General features: G+C 27.9%; 2 protein-coding genes across 3 annotated transcripts; one reads left to right on the top strand and one right to left on the bottom strand.

Annotated features, from left to right (window-relative positions):
• The first annotated feature begins 6,138 nt into the window (after positions 1-6,138).
• On the top strand, positions 6,139-8,151 carry CAD5 (cinnamyl alcohol dehydrogenase 5). Its single transcript, XM_028081661.2, has 5 exons — positions 6,139-6,343; positions 6,441-6,554; positions 6,640-6,867; positions 6,959-7,398; positions 7,495-8,151. Exons 1-5 carry the CDS (start codon positions 6,255-6,257, stop codon positions 7,695-7,697), a joined length of 1,074 nt encoding a protein of 357 aa, XP_027937462.1. The 5' UTR covers positions 6,139-6,254; the 3' UTR covers positions 7,698-8,151.
• Positions 8,152-13,171: 5,020 nt separating this feature from the next.
• Positions 13,172-18,986, bottom strand: LOC114191820 (UNC-50 family protein). 2 transcript variants are annotated; one of them, XM_028081227.2, is made up of 10 exons: positions 18,670-18,986; positions 18,338-18,405; positions 18,058-18,083; positions 16,475-16,565; positions 16,052-16,147; positions 15,888-15,956; positions 15,627-15,685; positions 15,407-15,529; positions 13,855-13,926; positions 13,172-13,777 (listed from the first exon to the last, which is right to left on the bottom strand). In XM_028081227.2, the coding sequence occupies exons 1-10, from the start codon at positions 18,766-18,768 to the stop codon at positions 13,713-13,715; spliced, it is 768 nt and encodes a 255-aa protein (XP_027937028.1). In that variant the 5' UTR covers positions 18,769-18,986; the 3' UTR covers positions 13,172-13,712. The 2 variants fall into 2 exon arrangements, with proteins under 2 accessions (XP_027937028.1, XP_027937029.1); XM_028081228.2 differs by having other exon boundaries at positions 18,338-18,486; positions 18,670-18,942.
• Between the last annotated feature and the right edge of the window lie 2,471 nt (positions 18,987-21,457).

The following is a 21,457-nucleotide window of genomic DNA, read 5'->3' as shown; positions in this document are numbered from 1 at the left end:
CGCATTTAAGGATGAGTTAAATCTTATATCAAATAAAAATAAAAAAATTTAAATATCATTTAAGAAAGAAGATCACAAACCTATTATTTTAAAATTTTTTGGTTAAAAATGATATACAATTTATATTTATACGTGAGTTAAACTCATTCTTACTGATATTGTATTTTCTCAGTAATAATCTCTCTGGAAATAGTCGATATCTTCCTTTTTCGTTTGTCCAACATAAAGAGAGGGTAAAATGTCTTTGTTATGGCCGATGAATAAACATTATTAAACTTTGATTTTATTTTGGTAATATAAGCCGGTTAATATCAAACATGCTTTTAATTCTACAATGCAGTCTATATTAAATTATAGGAAAATAATTTGTTCACAAATTTCTTTTAAAAAATTTGATAAAACTTATATAAATTGAATTAAATAAATAATTTTTTATTTTTTTAATTAAATAAAATAATAAATAGTATTGTTTTACCTTAAAAAATTAGTTTATCAAACTTTCTCTCAAAATATCGTTATCTTAAATTATATATTCTTTTCTTCTAAAAACTTGCTTCAATGCTGTTTAAATTTTTTTTATTTATATTAGTGAATACACATGCGTACGCATGTATAATCACATTTTTTAATTTTTATAAAATTAATAATATTTATTTTTAAAATATATATAAAATTTTAAAATAGTTGTTAAATAAAATAATTATTTAAAAAAGGTTTTTAGAATAACAATCAAAATAAAAAAAATTAAAAAAAATGGTTAAAAGAATAATTATAAAATAATTAATTTTTAAAATAGTAATTAAAGATAAAATTGAAAAATGAAAAATAGACAGAAAGGCATTGTTATAGATGATTAGTTTTGTGGTGAAAATTGAAATGTAAAAATATGTCATCTTCATCAAAACTCACACAATTCACTTCATATTCATCACCATAAACCTACATCTCAAACACAATATCAACCAAGGACACGCAAAATAAAAGTACAGAAAAAAAAATGTTACCTTTCTTTGACAACAAAACATCTTCAGTTGCCGGAAACCAAGCAGACCACCGAACAACAACTCACACCCGCCGGAAAACTCCACAAATATCAACCCAGAACCGAATCAATAATGGAAGGCCGAAATTGGACAATAACCGTCAATGCAAAACCTAAAACGCAAATCTAAAATTGGACAATAATGGGAGAGAAGACCAAACCCACCCTGCAAAATGAATGCGAACATTGAATGGGAAGGTCTAAAACGCAGATCCAAATTTGGGGACAAAAAAAAGCTAAAAATGTTTACTTATGATTATTATTACTTTTGATATTGGTAATTCTCTCTCACACAATCTGATGTCATATTTACAATATAATAGCACGTTATTTTCTTAAAACTCGATCTCATATTTACATTATAATGACCAGCCATTTTCTTAAAAACAATATTTTGTGAAGGTATTAGCTTTCATCGTGAATAATTAGTCTGCTTTTGGCTTAATTCACCCCGTCAATTCGAAACCTTGCGAGCATCTTTGCTAAAAAAAACTGCATGTCTCGGTATTGGTCTAATGAGAATACAGTTACAATTTTTTATTACCTTTTGGTCTATTGCAATGAACTATCTTTCAGAATTAAATAAATTGTTAACTTTTTCAAGTTTTCTGCAACACAAGCCATTTTTGTTGAAGGTTTTGGCATTTTGGTTGGCAGAGTTTTGATTTCCAAATTCAAAATGTCAAATAAGTGGGCACAGGATAAACATAAGTTATGTTACGTCGTTTAAAAATTTATAATTTCAACGAGAAAATTTAATAAAAAAGATAAGTAGGAAAATCAATAACCATACTGAGTTAAATGCAAACTCAAATCCATGTTTTATCTTTTCTTTCTTTTAATTCTTCCATTAAACTAACTTTTTTATCTTTTATTATTGTGTATTTGATGTTTATTGGGTATCATAGAAGTAAGTAATATTGTTTATGTGTAGAAGTCAACGTATAAATAAAGCAAAAAAATATATGGGATTGTTTAGCCCAGAATGTGGTGTAGTGGGCCTGCCTGAAACAGGTGCACCAAATTCTCTTGAATGCCATATGTGGTCGTTAAGAACTTCTTGATGTCGCTACTTTGCAATGCAATGGACCACACAACACTCATTATTTTACTTTCTCCTCACAAATTATAAAGAATTCTTATTACTGTTTCAATGAACAATTATATAAGCTTGTTATTATGAATAATTAATTTAATTTTAAAAAATAAATAATAAAATAATTATTTTAATTTAAAAATATTAAAATTTAAAATAGCAGTTATTTGTAAGAGTAAAATTGAAACAAGAATGTGACTATGATAAGATGATCCTCCTCTACATATAGATACTAATTATTTATTTTTTATGTTACCCGTAAGATTAAACTATAAAATGAGAAGATAATTGTATACTACAGAAACGATCTCTTTTATTAGTATTTTGTAATTTTCAAAAATAGTTGACCTACTCATAAATTGCGACCTCAATTATTTATCATTACATGTAAACACGTAAACAGTTTACAAACAAATAGAGATGTATTTGTAAACAAATGCATGACGTATGGATGACGCAATTCACAAACACGTCCATGCAGCTAGTTTTATGCTTCTAAGACGTCGTTAAACAAATTATTAATTTATTCATATAAGATAAAAACTATTAAAAAGGTTATTTAATCAAACTTTTTTAATTAACTTAAAACAAATAAAAAATAATAGGATTTTCAATTTTATTTATCTAATAAATACTTTGTATAATATTTTATAATTAAATAGTTATTATATAGATAATTATTTTTATCTATATGTATTATAATCAAATGTGATAAAATATTTTTATTAAGAGAAATCGAAAACTAGTAAACCATCAATTTTTTCAATTAACTTAAAACAAATAAAAAATAATAGGAATTTTCATTTTTTTTAATTTTAATTTTATACAATTAACTATATGAACAAAAAATTAAATTCATAAAAAACACCAATATCTTTATTTTTTATGTATTTAATTTATATTTTTATTTATTTTTTAATATCTTTATAAAACACACACATATACATATAAATATACATATATATATATATATATATATATATACATATATATATATATATATATACATATATATATATATATATATATATATAATTTAATCAAAAATAACAGTGAAATATAAATAAACAGTTATTTAAAAAACGTAAAGTTAAGATAAATGTTTTTAATTTAAAAAATAGTTAAATTTAAATTATGATGATTTATAAAATAAAATTAGTAATATAACTATTTTAATTTAAAAAAATTATTCAAAAGACAAAAAAAAGTCAAATTTAAACTAATGATTCAAATAGTAAAAAGTAAAATGAATATTTTAATTTACTAAAACGACAAAGAATAAAATTGAAAAAGAATTATATACAACAAAATGGAAAATCTTATGATAAGGATAAAATTAACAATAAAATGTATATATCAAAATAGAAATTAATTACACTTATCAACGAAACTGCTGGAATATTTCATAAAAACATTTCATAAAAGCTTTTATAATACATAAATTTGTGGAGATTACATTACCGTAAATTATCTATCCTTATAAAAAGTATAATATAAGGTTGTCAGAGTGAATGAGAATGTTTAATTTAAGTAAAATAAAATTATATAAATTAAACATTGCTTTCATTATTATGAAATAATTAAATACTATTATTTATTCAAACAAATCAATGAATACAATATTGTTGTATTGTTTATTTCAATTTAAAAATATTAAATAACTTTATTTAATTTTAAACCACTCATGTAATTGGATTTTTTAAGCCCTCACGTGTTATAATGTTAGACGATAAAAATAGAAACAAAATAAGGTAAAACATGTACAAACTGAGTATTTATATACTTAGTAAAGTAAAAACAGGTAAATAGAAAAAAAGTTATCAAATTTAATTGATTTAATAAAAAAGTATAACAAATTTTACTATTTTATAATTTGTTTTCTCTTGACATCAAAAACATCATATTATATCATATTTGATAGGTAGTATTTATGGATTGCTGTTCTTTTAAGTAATTTTTTTCATTGGAGTAGTCCTACGTAACATTTTAAAGTTGTTTGAAATTTTCTCAAAATTGTTTGAAGCAACTTATTTATCTATCTTGTTTGACACTACAGAGTTAGACTAAAATTTTCTGACTTATTTTTTTAAGTAATTCAAAGCAACTTAACTTTAAGAATAAGCATCATTCCACTTGTTGGAAGAATAATTCTTTAATACACTAACGAAATTCAAAATAGAAAATATAATATTGTGAGTTGTTTGAAATTATTTAATGTTTCTTCCACTGAAAAAAAAAACAAAAATTATGTTTTCCTATTCAAAAGTCAATTTTAAGAATAAAAAAATATTATTTTCTTTATTAGAAGAATAACTTTATTATATTTAATAATAAAGCCTAAACTAAAAAAAATTAAATAGAACGGTTAGTTTTTTAAAATTCGTTCCATTGGAGTAAAATTAAGTATAAATTACTTAATAATAATAATTTCATATATTGAAATACAAATAATATTTTATAATTTAAAAAAAAAAAAACTCACATTATTATTGATGTTGAAGAACCAAAAACTTTATTTGCGGCAAGAACCACAAAAATCTCTTCGAAATTTTTATTTTTAAAAAGTTATTTTCAATAAAACCGCCATTTAATATAATTTTTAACATATTTCGATAAATAAAAATTATACTTTTTTAAAGCAAGTTGAAGTTATTTGTTATAGAAGCTATAACGTGTTAATTTTTATTAAAAAAACACTTCAAAATAGATCATTATTCAGTTGTATTTTTTATAAAAACCAAAAATGTCAACTTTAAGAATAAAAATAATATTATTTTATTTATTGGAAGAATAAATTATGATATTTAATAATAAAGTCTAAACTAAAAAAAAAAACGGCTAGTTGTTTAAAATTTCCTAAAATTAGTTCCATTGGAGTAAAATTAAGTATAAATTACTTAATAATAATTCCATATATTGAAGATACAAATAATATTTTCTAAATAAAAAAAAAACTCCTTATAAGTTATTATTGATATTGAAGCACCAAAAACTTTATTTGCTGAAAGAAATAAAGAAAAATCTCTTTGAAAATTTCATTTTTAAAGTTATTTTCAAAAAAACCGCCACTTATTGTAATTTTTAACGTATTTCGATAAAGAAATTTTAAGAATAAAAATTCTACCTTTTCAAAGCAAGTTGAAGTTATTTTTTTATAGAAGCTATATATATATATATATATATATATATATATATATATATATATATATATATATATATATATATATATGATAACATAAATTAAAAAAAAAAAACGTGCTAATTTTTATTAAAAGAACCACTTTAAAATAGGTCATTCTGCAGTCTTATTTTTCTTAAACACGAAGAAATACATACATTGTACCAATCAATTGGGTAGAAATTAAGAAGAAAAAAAAAGAATACGTAGAAGAACCGCATGGGATAAAAAAGTAGTTTTTGAAGTAAAGATTGAATTTATTCGAGAGCGATCGATAACTAGTAACATGGTGCAAAGAAATTGCTCTTTAGCACAACCATATTAAAGTCATCCTTATCTTTATATTAATCACTTGATTAGTTTATACAAGAGGTTTTATCGGAAATAACAGATACTAATGAGATTTAAGCTTAATAATATATGAGATTTAAATTTAAATTTGAATTTTTAATCATCTTTTTCTTAAATGTGAATTCATTCAATTACATTGATATCACTTGTTAGATTTATAGATGAATTTTATTACAAAGAACAAACACAAATAAGATTTGAACCCAACATATAAGCTCTCGGTTCAAAACTTTTAAAATAATGAATTTCTCGTTAAGAATTCTATAAAATTATCTATAATATTAACACCGTTAATTTCTTTGAATATTATGATAATGTGATAAAAAAGTTGTTAGATTAGAAGAACAGAAAGATGAGAGAGAAAATAGGAAAAGGGGATTTTAATGAAGAAAAAACGTCACTTGCTTTTACCTACCGCGTAACGGTCCCACAATCCATGGTGCTTGCTGAGTTGTTGGCTACAACACCTTTATATGCACACACATCTTCCCAGAATAACTCACCAACAACAAATTCCAATCCCACTCCTCCATTCTTCTTTTCAGTGTTAAAACTCTCTTCAACAACAATAATTATTATTAAAAAAAATGGGTAGCCTTGAAGAGGAAAGAACAACCGTAGGATGGGCAGCAAGAGACCCTTCTGGGATTCTCTCCCCATACACCTACAATCTAAGGTCATCATCTTAAGTTCCATCTTCTTCTTTTTTTTTTTACTCTTCATTAGTGTTTGTAATCTGTGTAGTATTTCATATGTGTAAAACAAATTTGCAGACACACTGGCCCTGATGATGTTTACATCAAAGTTCACTACTGCGGAATCTGCCACTCTGATCTCCACCAGATTAAAAACGATCTCGGCATGTCCAATTATCCCATGGTCCCCGGGTACACGCACTCATTAACTTAATCACTAATCATGCTTGTTATTTGTGTTTTTCTGGTTGTTTATCAGTGATGAATTTTGTTCCAGACACGAAGTGGTTGGTGAGGTACTGGAGGTGGGGTCAAACGTTAGCAGGTTCAGAGTTGGTGAAGTGGTTGGAGTTGGACTCCTCGTAGGTTGCTGCAAAAACTGCGGGCCATGCCAGTCGGACATTGAGCAGTACTGCAGCAAGAAAATCTGGTCTTACAATGATGTTTATGTCGATGGAAAACCCACTCAGGGTGGCTTTGCAGAAACCATGATCGTCGAGCAAAAGTAATTTATTTATTGACTACTGTTTCAGTTTTAACTTAGTTCGATCTGCAATCTCCATTTAAAAATTTGATTATGCATTTTTGGGTGTTAGGTTTGTGGTGAAAATCCCAGAGGGTTTGGCGCCGGAGCAAGCTGCGCCATTGTTGTGTGCTGGTGTGACTGTGTACAGTCCACTGTCACATTTTGGGTTGAAAGAGAAAGGGTTGAGGGGTGGAATATTGGGGCTTGGAGGGGTGGGACACATGGGGGTGAAGATAGCAAAGGCATTTGGCCACCATGTGACTGTGATAAGTTCTTCCGACAAGAAGAAACAGGAGGCACTTGAACATCTTGGAGCTGATCAATATCTTGTTAGCTCTGATGCCACTGCTATGCAGGAAGCTGCTGATTCACTCGACTACATCATTGACACTGTGCCTGTTGGTCACCCTCTTGAGCCTTATCTCTCTTTGCTCAAACTTGATGGCAAGTTGATCTTGATGGGGGTCATCAACACGCCTCTGCAATTTGTTAGCCCCATGGTCATGCTAGGTAATCATGTTGCTTTTGGGATCACTTTTCTGTAACTCATTATTATCACGTTTTCTTGATCTTGCAATGTTAATGATGTGTGTTGGTGTGGTGCAGGGAGGAAATCAATAACTGGAAGTTTCATTGGGAGCATGAAGGAGACAGAGGAGATGTTGGAGTTCTGGAAAGAGAAGGAACTGAGCTCTATGATTGAAGTGGTGAACATGGATTACATTAACAAGGCTTTTGAAAGGTTGGAGAAGAACGATGTGAGATACAGGTTTGTTGTGGATGTGAAAGGGAGCAAACTTGAAGAGTAAAAAGCATGCTGCGCTCAGCATCTTCAATCATGGAGGAGAGTGTGGACGGTTAAAGTTGTGTTTGTTTATTACCAAGAGTGCTCTGTTTTCTCTGTTTTTCTCTGTTTTAGCTTCACGCCTTTCATTCAATATTTTACATGAAAGCAAAAGATTCTACACCACTGCGACTCCTTGGGTTTTGTCGTGTTAAATATTGATTTGTGGGTCAATGAAAAAAAAAAGGAGAGAGAAAAAAAAAAGTGGATGAGTGGGTTACCAAATCTGAGTTGCTTGACCTTTACCTAATATTTGACAAAGAGACATCATCTTCTCTGAGTCACATACGAATCCAAAATATCATCTTAAGATTCTTTCTAATCTTCTTTTGATTCTCTTGTTCTGCCCTCTCATGTGATGTGGCCCTCAATTTATGTAGTTAATGAAGGAAAAAAATCTATACATATTATTACAAGTATTTTTGTGATGGTTTCAGATGAAGTTTCTTTTTGACCATGTAGGGATATCATAGAAGTAAATTTCTTAATATAACCAGAAAATAATGTTTCATAAATAAACTATTAAACTATGTTTTGATTTCGTCGAGTTCTAAATCTAACTATGTTTTTTATTTCGTTGAGTTCTAAATCTACCATATATTTATTTATGTCATCGTAAAGTAATATTTAATTAACAAAAATTATAAGCAATACGAGAGATACATATACAAAATAAATATATATAATATTTAAAAAATCAAATATGTCTATTTAAATAGAAATTAAACTATAAGTTAAATAAAATAAAGAAAGGAAAATTATATTTTAGTGAATACCTTATTAAAATAAAATTTTATTAGCTATATGATAATATTTAATGTCATTTGACTTTGTACCATAGGTATTTCCGACTTAGTAGTTGATGATTTTTCACACATTAATGATCGATGGCACATGTTTAAAATGGTTTATATATTGTGTATCTTTCTTTTTTTACACATTTTAAATAAGTTATGTAATTATTCATCATTTATTTGATTTTTTATAAGTATCTTATGTTTTAATTTTATACATTATAAACAAATCTCACCATTGCACTTACTTTTTATTCTATAAATGCATATATTTTATATATGACTAAGTGGATAACATGTCCTTAGTATCTACATCTTTATATAAAAGTGATTTATTTTCAATAAATAATTATGTTTTAAATTAAAATAATTATATTACTAATTTTATCTTTTTAAGTAACATTTTTTTTATTTGATTGTTTTTATAAATTTGAATATTTCTAAAATTAAAATAATGACTTATCACAAAATATTATCTATAAAATAATTAAATTTTATAATAAAATTGTAAAAAAAATATTTATTTTTATAATCATAATTTTTTTATTATCATAAAAGAAGTGAATAAACATAATTATTAGTATATGTAAAAAAGTTAAATACAATAACAGTTTTTTATTTTTTTTCTAGAAAATCTTAATAAAAGAAATGTAAGTTATACAAATAATAGTGTGTTTGAATTTGAATTCTACCTAATAGTTGTCCATATTATATTTTTCCAATGATTATCAACAACATTCCCATTATAAACTTTACCTTCTTTGGTTACCAAAATCACCAATAGATGTGGAATAAAAAGGTGGATTTGTTTAATAAACAAATAAAAAATAGAAAATTGAAAGTGTATGTTTGAGAAGGTGAAAATAAAATGAGAGGAAAAAAAAATCGTGAAAATGAGAATATGAGATTTGATCAAAATACAAATGTGAAAGAGATCAAAATATAATTAGCGGAATTAGCATGGAAATTGTTTGCATTATATTCATTGTTTCTGCATCACAATATTATATATATATATATATATATATATATATATATATATATATTGATTAAACAGTAAATAAAAGATAACAATATCATTACTAAAAAATAATATTTTATTTTAAACTTAAAGAATGATAAAAAGAAAAAAGAATTAACAATTAAATTTTAACCCCTTTATCTTTCAAATACGAAGTAAAGTGACACATTTTAAATAGTTTTAAAATTTAAAAAAAATGTGAAAAGTCACCTCAAATTAAAAAACAATTATCAAAATATCATTACTATCTTGAAAAAATGGTCTTTGAAAAGTGAACCGCAACCAATCGAACAATTTTTCTTTACTCTAACGTTGTTTCCTCGATAAACGTACACAAATGTGAAGAAATTTTTGTTTTATAAAATATTAAGTACGTCTTGAAAACACCATTTTGTTTTCCTCTTTTCTCTTAAAAGTATTAAATTATAGGATAATATTAAGGTATTGGTTAACTAATAATAAATGTACATCGATATAAATGTAGTGATTAAAATAATATAAATGTATATAATAAATTTTATAAAAATAAAAATATTTTTTTAAATTTTTAGATAATAATTTACTGTTACAAAATAAGAATTTTAAAATTTTTAAGATCTCTATTTTAAAAAGGAAAAAAAATCAATTAAAGTTTTAAATAGACACTTTAATTGTTCTTTTTTTTAACATTTTTAGATGTTTAACATTAATTTTTTTGTTGGTTCTTTTGTTAATTTATACTTTCTTATGTTATTTTTTTAAAATTTTAGGTGTTTAACACTATTTTTTTGTTGATTTTTCTATTAATTTAATTTTTTTTTTATATTTAATTATATTTAATTTTTAGCAACATTAGTGATTTTATTATTTAATTAATTTTTAACTTTTATTTGTGAACATTAAATAAAATATTAAATACACATGTACAATATTTATGAGCATTTTTATCCTTTAAAAAAAATAAAGTTACATTAATGATTATTAGGTCAAATTCTATTTAATATCATATTTACCTATACATTTGTATATTAATTATTCTTAACCAGTATTTTTATGACACTGGTTAACAAGACCCTTATACATGTGGATGGTGACATCTAAAACAATTAAAGAAAGTTGGTGTAAGTATTTTCGAGATTTAATGTTGATTAAGTATAATATCAAATTACACTATATGAATGTAGTAATTTATTTATTTATTTATTTATTCCATTTATCTTAATAGAAATTTTGATTTGTCACTCATTATTATACATTTTTTTATTTCATAGACTTTGACATTTTATATAATATTTAAAAGTCATCAATAATCTATTATTACATAATAATTTATTAAAAGTAAAAAATAAAATAAAAGAATTATTATTTTATTTTCTTCAACCAAACAAGCTTTATTGTTATATATAACATGTTCACTTCATTTTTCTTTAACCAATCATCATAGCAGGTCCTTCTTTGTGACAGAGGGTCTTGACCCCAATTTGTTTTAGATCTATATAAATTAATATATAATTTAAGTTTTTTTATTTTAATATATTTGGTATTTAAAAATTTATGCATTTATATACAACTTTTGACACTTCTAACATATTTGTTGAAAATCCACTGCCAAATAAACTTTATTTTTATGATATTATTTTTTCACTTTTTTCATCTATTTTCATTTAATTTTTTATTCACCTTCTATTTTTGATTTAATCCAAGTTTTTTTTTTTCTTTCTAGCAGACAGACAATTCAAGAGGAATGAGATTTCTAAAAAGAAAGTTTTGACAAGATGTATTAACAAGATATGCAAACCTACTTCCAGTACACACTTTATTACAAGTTTAAGTCTACTAAAAGTTTCAAAATTAAAAATAAATAAATAAAAACTTAAAATCACTAAAATATGTTCTTCCTGTAAACTTTAGTCGATTATAACGAGTGTGGTAGAAAGATGTATTAAAAAATAGTATATTTTAGGATTTCAAATAATATAATTAGAAATAAATTAAAATATTCTAACTTCAAATAACAACTTCAATTTCATTTTAACATTATTTTTCCTATCCAAAATTAAATTTATATTATATTTATCATAAAGGGTAAAATTGTAATCATAGAATTTCATTTATTAAATATAAAAATTAATTAAATATTATTAATCACATTATACGCAAGACTTTTATAAATTTTTCATTCATATTCAGTTAAATTAGACAAATTTTTTTTTTAATCCAAACAACTTCATTTTTATCTACAAATCAATGTAAATCTACACCCTAATCCAAACACATCATATCCCTTCAAATCCTTCAAACTAAATTTTTATTTCAACTAAAAAATAAAAAATAGAAAACATTGAATTTGTAGACTTCATTCCAAAGGAGTCGTACATCACAATTACGATTTATATAAGATGTCGTTAATAAAAATTATGATTTTCTATCCCAAGTCGTTCAACTCACATACGACTTTGTTCCTTTAATAAAAAAATAAAATACTTATTCTATTAATGTTAATATCACACTGAAGTCGTATTTATTGTGTACGAAGATAAAATACTCTGCTCTATAAATTCAAACAAAATTGAGCAAAAAAAAAGTATTTTAGCCTTATATTTGTATTCTATTCTTATTTATAATAATTGTATTTGTATAACATGAAAGAGAAATAATTAATTTTAAGAAGCCTTGATTGGTCCATATTCAATTAAGTTGAGCTAGTTTCAAGTGTAGGTTAAACTGAGTGAGATGAGTCTATGTTCATCCAAGTTGAGATTAACCTACACACAATTGAGTTAAGGTAGATAGACCCATCTAGGTCTTGATTCAATTTAGATCAAATTAGTCCTAACTTGACAAAAACAAATCAAGTTGAGCTTAAATAAAACTAAATCATTTAGCCCGAGTTGAGTAGAGTTAGCTCAAGCTTCATCGAGTTAAGTCATTTTAGCTTAGTCTAATAAAATTGAGTCAACATGAATCTAAATTTAGTTGACTAAAATTCAAGTTAAGTTGAGTCAAGGTAAAATCATATTCAATTGAGTTAAACTAGGTGAATGTCAAAGCAAGTTTAGTCCAATTCAACTAAGTTAATCCAATTCAAATTAACTTTAAGTTAAGTCGAATCCAAGTGATGCAAAACTAATCAAATCATATTTAACTAAGTTATGTTAGAATATGTTGAGTCAAGACACCAAATCACGAACATGTTAAATTAAGTTGGGAGAATCCCACGTTACATTGGATTGAGTTTACCTAGACTAAGGTTAAACTAAATCTACCAAAATACATAATTACAAATATGAAAAATTTCATTCTTTCAATAAAATTTAAAATTATTTAATTTTAACTAATTTAATTACTCCAATAAAATTCTAAAATTTTAATTTCTATCAAAATTTCTTACCCAAGAAGACATGTTTTGGTTAAAAAACATTTCAAACTATCTATAAATAAATAAATAAATAAATTAACCTCTTAAAATGCTTTATCCAAATAGTACCCCATAACCATGCTCAAGTATCTTTACCCGGATGACTCGTACAAATCCTACACAGGCGTAGACATTAGGTAACACATATTTTTCAAACATCACTATCCTACTGGTTTAAAAATTGAGTTGCGCATTAAAGTAATTTTATAAGTAGCCCGTACTCGCCATTGAACCACCAAACACCTCACTGTGAAGCAATATTGAGTCAGATAAAATACATAACGAGCACATATCATACATACAAAATGCCCCCTCCCCGGCTTTGATCAGCTCCTCGCTAACTCTTACTGGTACTTGCTCGAGTGGCTTCTAATGAAACTAAAAGTTAACAATGACTCCTTATGTGGCGAGCTAATGGGGAGACCTTTCATTTAAGTATCTAACCTCATCAAAGAATATATCAATAGAAATTGTTCTTTGTCGGGAGGAAAGCTACGGGATTGACAAAGAAAATTCATTACAATGAGTATATATTCATTTGAACAAATATTCTATCTAATAACTGTAAAAAATACACTGACTACCCTGACTTGCTACAGTCCAACTTTGATTGGTAGTAGTATTAGAAGGCCTAAAATGAGACATTGCTGGGCCAATGCATTCTTCAAACAAACAATCAAACATTCACCAAAGCCTTCTCATGTTATAGTTTTCCGAATACTCTATAACCTCAAGGACACGATAGGTCAAAAGTTCTAGCTGGAATGATCATATTTGTCGACTGAAGTACATGTTCATAAAGTATCTAGATGGATTGAAACCACTTAAAATCACTGCAAATAAGAAATTGGGTTCAGATGCAATATCAATCAATCATGAAATAACATAAATGATACCGCTCAATACTTACAAATAGGAGAAAGGACAATTACGATGCCAATGGGGTACAGAAAAAAGGTGGTCCTCTCCAAAAAAGGCAGAACTACAACCACAAATTATATCAAATAAATTCAACGGTATTAACAGTTTCCACAAACTCAACAAAAACTTATAGTTTCAGAGTTATACACACTCAATAAACAACTTTACCCAAAACATTTTAATGTACATTTATTCACTATGCTGACCATACATCCAACAGAGCCACATCATATGAAATTGTTCTCCATATCATACAAAAGGGGGACTTTAGAGTAAAAAACAAGTATTAAAACAGAATCACTGCAAATGAACATATTTATGAAGAGCTTAATTTGAGGATCCAGGCTCTATAGCCCTTAGACACTTTTCATGAAAAATACAGCCATACCCAAGGATATTACACTAAAAGAAGTATTATGAACTAATCTCAACGAGGTGAAATTCACTTACACAATCAATAACTTCGTATAAAATGTGAATTTCACGATCTAACTACTGAATTGTAGGTACTGCCTCCAGTCCTTTTTGTAACAATCTTACATGGAACGTTAGTCTTGATTATTTTCAGACTTAAACGTTTTCTCATCCCTATAAAATCAGTGGCTTTTTTTGGTCCCTATTAAATATTTGTTTGCTTTTGATCCCTTTAGATTTGAAAATCACTAATTTTTTCATCCCTAGAATTATAATACTAGTTAAAGGCTTATATGTTGAATAAAAGGTCAATCACCATTCTGTAATAACGCATAATAGTTTTGTGATATAATGTTTGTATATGACATCCAAAACAAACTCCTAAATAATCAATAAAATAAATATTATCTATCCGTCATAAATGAGTGTTAGGAACTAAAAAAGTTACAGGGATGAAAAACAATGAAAAATTTTATAGGGACCCAAATGAAGACTCACTAATTGTACAGGGATTAAAAACACATTTAGGCCTTATTTTTATAAGAGTCCCTCCAAGTTGTTTACCTCATTGATTTACATTTTTACAAAAACTCCCTTAAGTTGCCATACATCAACTAGGTATACAGATCGAGAAAAAGGAATTTCAGTGGTTTTAAGGGTAATTATGGAAAAATTACACAAATTGTTAAAAAATTTAATGCCATTAATTAAATTACCAATATTATTTAATTCTTGTGAAGCAGTTAAAAGGATCCTATATATATAGGATAAAAGATAGTGTATATTCTGAGATTTTTCATATTAAATCATATAAAAATTGAATGAAGATAACTAAATTATTCTTATTTTCATATCTTTTAAATGTATATAGTACATTAAATACGTTAATTTTGATGTGCATATAATTTATGCAACGCATACTTTTAATCTATTGGTGAGTTCTGGGATAAAATAATCTAGTAAAAGGTTGTTGAACTGCGTGTAAGAGTGTGTATGGATATGCTTTTAATCTATTCGTGAGCTATGGGATAAAATAATATAGTAAAAGGTTGTTGAACAGTGTAAGAGTGTGTGTGTGTGTGTGTATAAAAGTAAAATATTAATGAGTGAGAGAGAGAGAGGGTTACCATCATAACCTAGGAAATTTAGATAATGATAGTATGAAGCTCCCACCATGAACAGAAGATTTGACAGCAATACTGGAATGAAACCGTGAGCCACCAATAGAGGAGATACAAAATAATGGATCACTGTCAAGGGACCAGACATCAGTACCACTCTAATGCAAGATATTGTAGTTTCCTATATCATAACAGAGTTCACACTAACCAAGGAGTCAGAAATTACCATAGAGCAAAACAAACAATGGGAAGAAAGAGTTGCAGTGTACATCAAATGCATACATCCTTCCATGAGAAACCAAAACAAATATAATCAGCTATTGAAAAATAATTAACAAAATTATAAAGATAAGGGTGTTCTCAATTCAATTCTTTGCTTATCAATTGATCAGACATTTTAAAGAAACATGGCCAAATATTAGAAAATGTTCTCAAAATACTAGCAAACTAAGTAACACATGAAACAGGCACAATTACTTGAACTTACCATTCAACACGTTGTTCAACCACATAGCTATTTGGAGCCTCTTCTCGAAGATAAGAGTTAGTCAGGAACCTAGAGAATACACGGATAATATCCACCAGTGTTGGTACCAAGATCAAGTGATTAAAAAAAAAGGATGCAATAATTTGTACAGGAAGTACCCTTACCAACAAAAAGTTGCCAGAAATACACCTGTCAGTATAAAGTGGAAAAACAACACTGAGAAGATAACAAGAAGTGTATGGGCAGTACTATGGTCATACCTGAAAGAATATGGGAAAATACAATACCAAAAGTTAGTAGAGGCAGAGTGGGAACAAATATAAAGTAAAGTTACATAATGGATAATCCAATAACAATAGAGGTTTGGTTCATGATTCACGATTTAATAAGATTCACGTACCAAAGTCTAAATCAACTGAATGTTTTCATAAGGGAAGTTTTCAAAATATCCTCCTTCAGTTAAATAAATAAAATACAAGGATTTACTTTAGCTGCATTGCATATCCTTTCTGTTTTACAAAAGTATAGTGAATTTTAGCTACTGGTCCACAAGGAGCCACCACCATCAAATGTTCTAAAAAACTTACGCGGCACAATAAGCCAAAGTTGCAACTGCCAAAAGAAGACTGCAGATCACAACAAATGCAGGGTCATCACGTGCCCATTGATTCTTGGTTTCTAATATCAAACAATAAGAAGGAAATCATTAAACAATTTTTTGAAATCACCAAATGAAATTTCCTAATTTCATAAAACAGACATTAATTATACAATTAACTCTGAAGTCCTTTTTTCCTGAAACATTTGCATGATCGTGTATCACTAAAATAAGTTGATTTGCAAGCCTAATAATAAGCCAAAGTTCTTCATGACTCATCTTCAAAAGCAGCTCTCTGTGAAAGATTTAACTCTCGCATTCAAAGGTAATTTTACTTGAAAGAAACGTAAGCTGTGAAATTCTTAAATTCTATCCCATCATTGGTTGTGTCTGTCAGTTGTTATACGCATGTATAACGTTTACAAGAGATTCGTGAAAAGGGAATGGAATGATTAGGCCCAAATCAGTTAAAAACAATATTGCTCATAATCTCTTGTTTGAGAAGAATAATATTATGATCCCAAGTAAGTGAAATCAATTCACCAGTGAAGATAAAAGGAATTTCAGCATAAGATCAATGAATGATGTCATTGGCATCATTCATTAGTCATGGTTGTGAAGCCCACGAGTCAGTTTGTAGAACCATACAAGTCTACAGCTGTGGGCAGGGGAATCAAACAGACTCAACTTCAAACTCATTACTTGATAGACTCAACTGGACTCATTAGACTTCCATTCTCTCAGGAGCAGGAGGCTGGAAAAGGAATATGTACGAGCAGGAGGAGGCATGTGGGGCGGAAGGAGGCTGGAAAGGCTTCTGCCTCAGAGAAGGGCCGCTACCTGCAAACTAGGGTGATCGCCAAGTGCACCTTATTTTATACTGTCTCCTTATTTATTAAAACTTCACATTGGCTTCTGATTCTAATGTTGTTTAGTTCCACCCAGTGAATTTTAATACAATTTGAGGTATTTGAGTTTGTTTTTTAATCCCTATCATCCATTCTATTTGTACTTTCAATCCAGAATCAATGCACATTATTTGTGTTCTGTTATGTGTTTTCAGAAATAACCATTGGCAATTCTCCGAAGTAATCTATTGTGCTTTGCTATACTGAAATAATAAGCACTAGAGCACCATTCTGTTGGATGCTTTCTATGGTCTACTGCTTAAGTTTGAACCTTTCATTGTTCCCTATGACAATCTTTGTACTTTTCCTCACCACTCACTATAAGGAGTTTTACGAACATTTTGTATTAGGCCCACAAGTCAAGTTTAAGGATGCTCCACAAGTTTACATATAAACTCTTGGCTTTGACAATCTACCACTAAATGCATTTCCAATCTGACACTACATGTAAGATACTTACACCAATGACAACTATTTATTGTCCCTGGAACATATCACAAGGATGCAACTAGCCTAATGCACTATAAATTATTTCAAATAAATGCTACCCAAGGAACATAGCCTAGTAAAACAAGCTCAATAAGATTGGTGAACTAATCACTGTGAAAAAATTTGCACCAATAAATCAAAAAAGAATAAAAATATTCACAAGACACAGACTTACGTTTGTGATATTTAGTATGCTGATAGCTGCATCCGTTGTACAGTTCCATTCCAAGAACAACACCAAAAAAGCATTCAGAGAACCAGTTATAGAAATTTCAAATACACACAAAGCAGAAGGGTTAATCTCGACAAAGAATCATGAGCATACACAATAATAATGTCCCACGAAATTAGATTCACATTGCTATTGCGTTAGATCATGGTAACAAAACGCGAATTTCATTGCTAACAGCAAGGGGAAGGGCAGAGATCAGATGATTTAATTTACATGTACTTACACAACTTTCGGTGACGTACATAGATGAAGCATTTGCCAAAAAGTGTATTCAATATCCATTTGTTGCCACTACAAGAATAACAAACGAATCAGCACAGATTGAACACTGACGCCTATCGGACTCTTCAAATCAGAACAGCACAGTCCAACCTATTCAATTTTGAACCGAAACATTAAGAAATTGAGCAACAATTTGGCTTACACGCCGAGCAATTTAAGCAATGGCATTTAGGATGTAAGAACGAAAGGCAGAGATAAAAGCAGGAATTGGATCTTAAAATGGAGCGCGAAGTAAATCTACGAAATCGGGAAATTAAAGGAAGAGATCGGAACCTTGATGATTCTGCGGAGGTAAGGAAGCAGCATGGGATTATTAGGTCGAGAGGAAGAAGAGGAAGAAGAAGAACGTCCTTTGGAAGCTGTGGGTAACATCTTTGGCTTCGATGACTCCTTCTCTTCTCGATTCCTTTACCTCTTCTTCTGCAAACGATTCACGATTCAATTATTCTTTGTCGTGCTGTTATGTTTTGTTGATTGCGATCTCTGTATTTCTCTCCGGTAGCTACCTCGAACTCTCTCACAGATGCGAGATGGGATGGGAAAGGGCTGAAAAGTAAAATGACTACACCACCAACCTGGGCCAATTACAATCTCGGTACTGGACTCTAATCACCTTCTGACCCACTCTTTCTTACGGAGAAAAAAACCTTTCCCAATATTATCGATTAAATAAAAATTGTATTATAAGATTGCAAGTTTTATTTATATAAACTGATAATTACGCTTACATATTTTTTTATTAATAGTCATAAACAGTTATATTTTATTACATATATATTCTTTTATAAATAAGTGTAAATTATGCAACAATTTGTAAATACATAAGAAGAAATGGAAATGTGTTAACCGTAACATCTCATAACACATAAGGTTAGACGGTTAACAATTTGGTAAATGTAAAACTGTTAGGTTATGACTTTTTGTTCCTTTCATCATATATATCATTAGAAAAAATATTTTTTCTAGTTATTATAATTATATCACAATTTACTCTATCAGACAACAAAAAGTAGAAAAACAAGAAATAATAACGAAAATATGTTAAGTTGTCGGATTCATAAGAAACAGTGAACAAAAATATGTTAGTTGACAATGAAAAACATCTAAAATTTTCAATTCTTCTTCTTCTCCTCCATCTCACTCTTTTGTTAACTACCCCTTCACTTTTCTTTTTTTTTAATTCTGCCTCCTCTCCTAAGATTGATTTTTGTTCTTTTATCCAAAAGAGATGAAAATAAGGTGTCTGTGTGAGTTCCCACTCATTTATTCATTGTTTTCCAATTAGATTGAGATTTGATTTGACCTGTACATAACATATACATCCCATGGGATGATAAAAAAACAATTAATTAGTAAATTTTAAAAATTTGTACGTCAAAAATACGCAGCTCCCCGTGATTTTTTGTGACTTGTAAGTAAATTTGTGGTACACAAGAAATATATGTCATTGGATAACAAACAGAAGATTTATTAGTATATATAAAAAATTTTACTAAAACTAATATGCAGTTCTCACTCATTTGTTCATTGTTATTCACTTAGATTGAGATATTATTTGAGTTATTTTTTTCTTCAAGTCAACCACCTAGGACAATTAATGAGGGTAGATTTTTGTAAGTTATAATCAAATTTGTAGTACATAACAGGTACATACCATATGATTATATAAACAAAATAAATTTTAAATTTTAAAAATTTGTACTAAGAATAATACACAGTTGTCCATGATTTTTGTGACTTTAAGCAAATTCTGAATACATAAGAAATATATGTCATTGGATAACAAACCAAAGATTGATTGGTATATTTAAAAAAATTGTACAAAATTGTACAAAAAGTAATATGCAGTTCTCCACACATTTTATTTATTGTTCCCCACTCATATTGAAATATGATTTGACATGTTTTCTTCTTCAACCCAGTCACCCAGTGCAAGCAATAAGGGTAGATTTTTGTAACTGATAATCAAATTCGTGATACATAACATGATATCCAATAGGATGATAAAAAAAGATTAATTAGTAAATTTTAAAAATTTGTAGGAAAAGTAATATGCAGCTCCCCATGGTTTTTTTGAATTGTAAGCAAATTTGTGGTTCGTAAGAAATATATGTCATTGGATAACAAACAAAAGATTGATTAATATATCTAAAATTTTTTACAAAAAGTAATATGCAGTTACCTACTCATTTGTTCAATGTTCTCCAATTAGACTGAGATTTGATTTGGCCTGTTTTTTTCTTCAATTTAGTCACCTAGTGCAAATAATAAGGGTATTTTTTGTAACTTATAATCAAATTTGTTGTACATAACAGGTATATCCAATAGGATGATAAAAAAGAAAAATAGATAATAAGGTTTAAAACTTTGTACGAAAAATAAACGGAGAGCAATTTGAAGAAATGACTTTAAATCTTTGTGTATTGACCCCCAATCGAATTGTTTGGGATTCAGAAGTGAAGGAAATCATTTTACCTACTAATAGCGGACAAATTGGAGTATTACCTAATCATGCGCCTATTGCCTCAGCTGTCGATATAGGTATTTTGAGAATACGTCTTAAAGACCAATGGTTAACAATGGCTCTGATGGGGGGGGTTTGCTAGAATAAATAATAATGAGATAACTGTTTTAGTAAATGATGCGGAAAAGGGTAGTGACATTGATCCACAAGAAGCACAGCAAACTCTTGAAATAGCAGAAACTAATTTGAATAAGGCTGAAGGCAAGAGACAAACAATTGAGGCAAATCTAGCTCTTAGACGAGCTAGAACACGAGTAGAGGCTATCAATGTTATTTCATAACAAGTTGAAATTGATGCGTCCCAATATCCGAAAACAATAAAAAGAAAAAAGAAACAGTCAGAAGAAAAAAGTAAGTAGAAAAGCTTATTAGATACCACAGTCAAAGGTATCTAATAAGTTATAACTATACCTTACCTACTATTGGATTTGAACCAATGACTCCCGCCGTATGAAAGCAATACTCTAACCACTGAGTTAAGTAGGTAATTTAGGACTCCTCCTCAAAAAAAAAAAAAAGAAGAGTACCCATTTATCA

This window comes from Vigna unguiculata, chromosome 7, assembly GCF_037176805.1.
Source record: "Vigna unguiculata cultivar grain cowpea cultivar isolate G323 ecotype 2 chromosome 7, ASM3717680v1, whole genome shotgun sequence".
NCBI classification, from domain to species: Eukaryota; Viridiplantae; Streptophyta; class Magnoliopsida; order Fabales; family Fabaceae; genus Vigna; species Vigna unguiculata.
Note: the sequence above shows the minus strand (reverse complement) of the source record. Positions and strands in the feature narration are given on the sequence as shown.

Bases quoted from the DNA above. Each gene is read 5' to 3' on its own strand.
- CAD5 (XM_028081661.2), top strand. From the start codon at position 6,255: ATGGGTAGCCTTGAAGAGGAAAGAACAACCGTAGGATGGGCAGCAAGA. The intron at 6,344-6,440 runs GTCATCATCTTA...ACAAATTTGCAG, and splicing joins CCATACACCTACAATCTAAG to ACACACTGGCCCTGATGATG. The intron at 6,555-6,639 runs GTACACGCACTC...ATTTTGTTCCAG, and splicing joins AATTATCCCATGGTCCCCGG to ACACGAAGTGGTTGGTGAGG.
- LOC114191820 (XM_028081227.2), bottom strand. From the start codon at position 18,768: ATGTTACCCACAGCTTCCAAAGGACGTTCTTCTTCTTCCTCTTCTTCC. The intron at 15,686-15,887 runs GTAAGTTCAAGT...TTCTCATGGAAG, and splicing joins GTTGAACAACGTGTTGAATG to GATGTATGCATTTGATGTAC. The intron at 13,778-13,854 runs GTAAGTATTGAG...TCTTATTTGCAG, and splicing joins AATTGTCCTTTCTCCTATTT to TGATTTTAAGTGGTTTCAAT.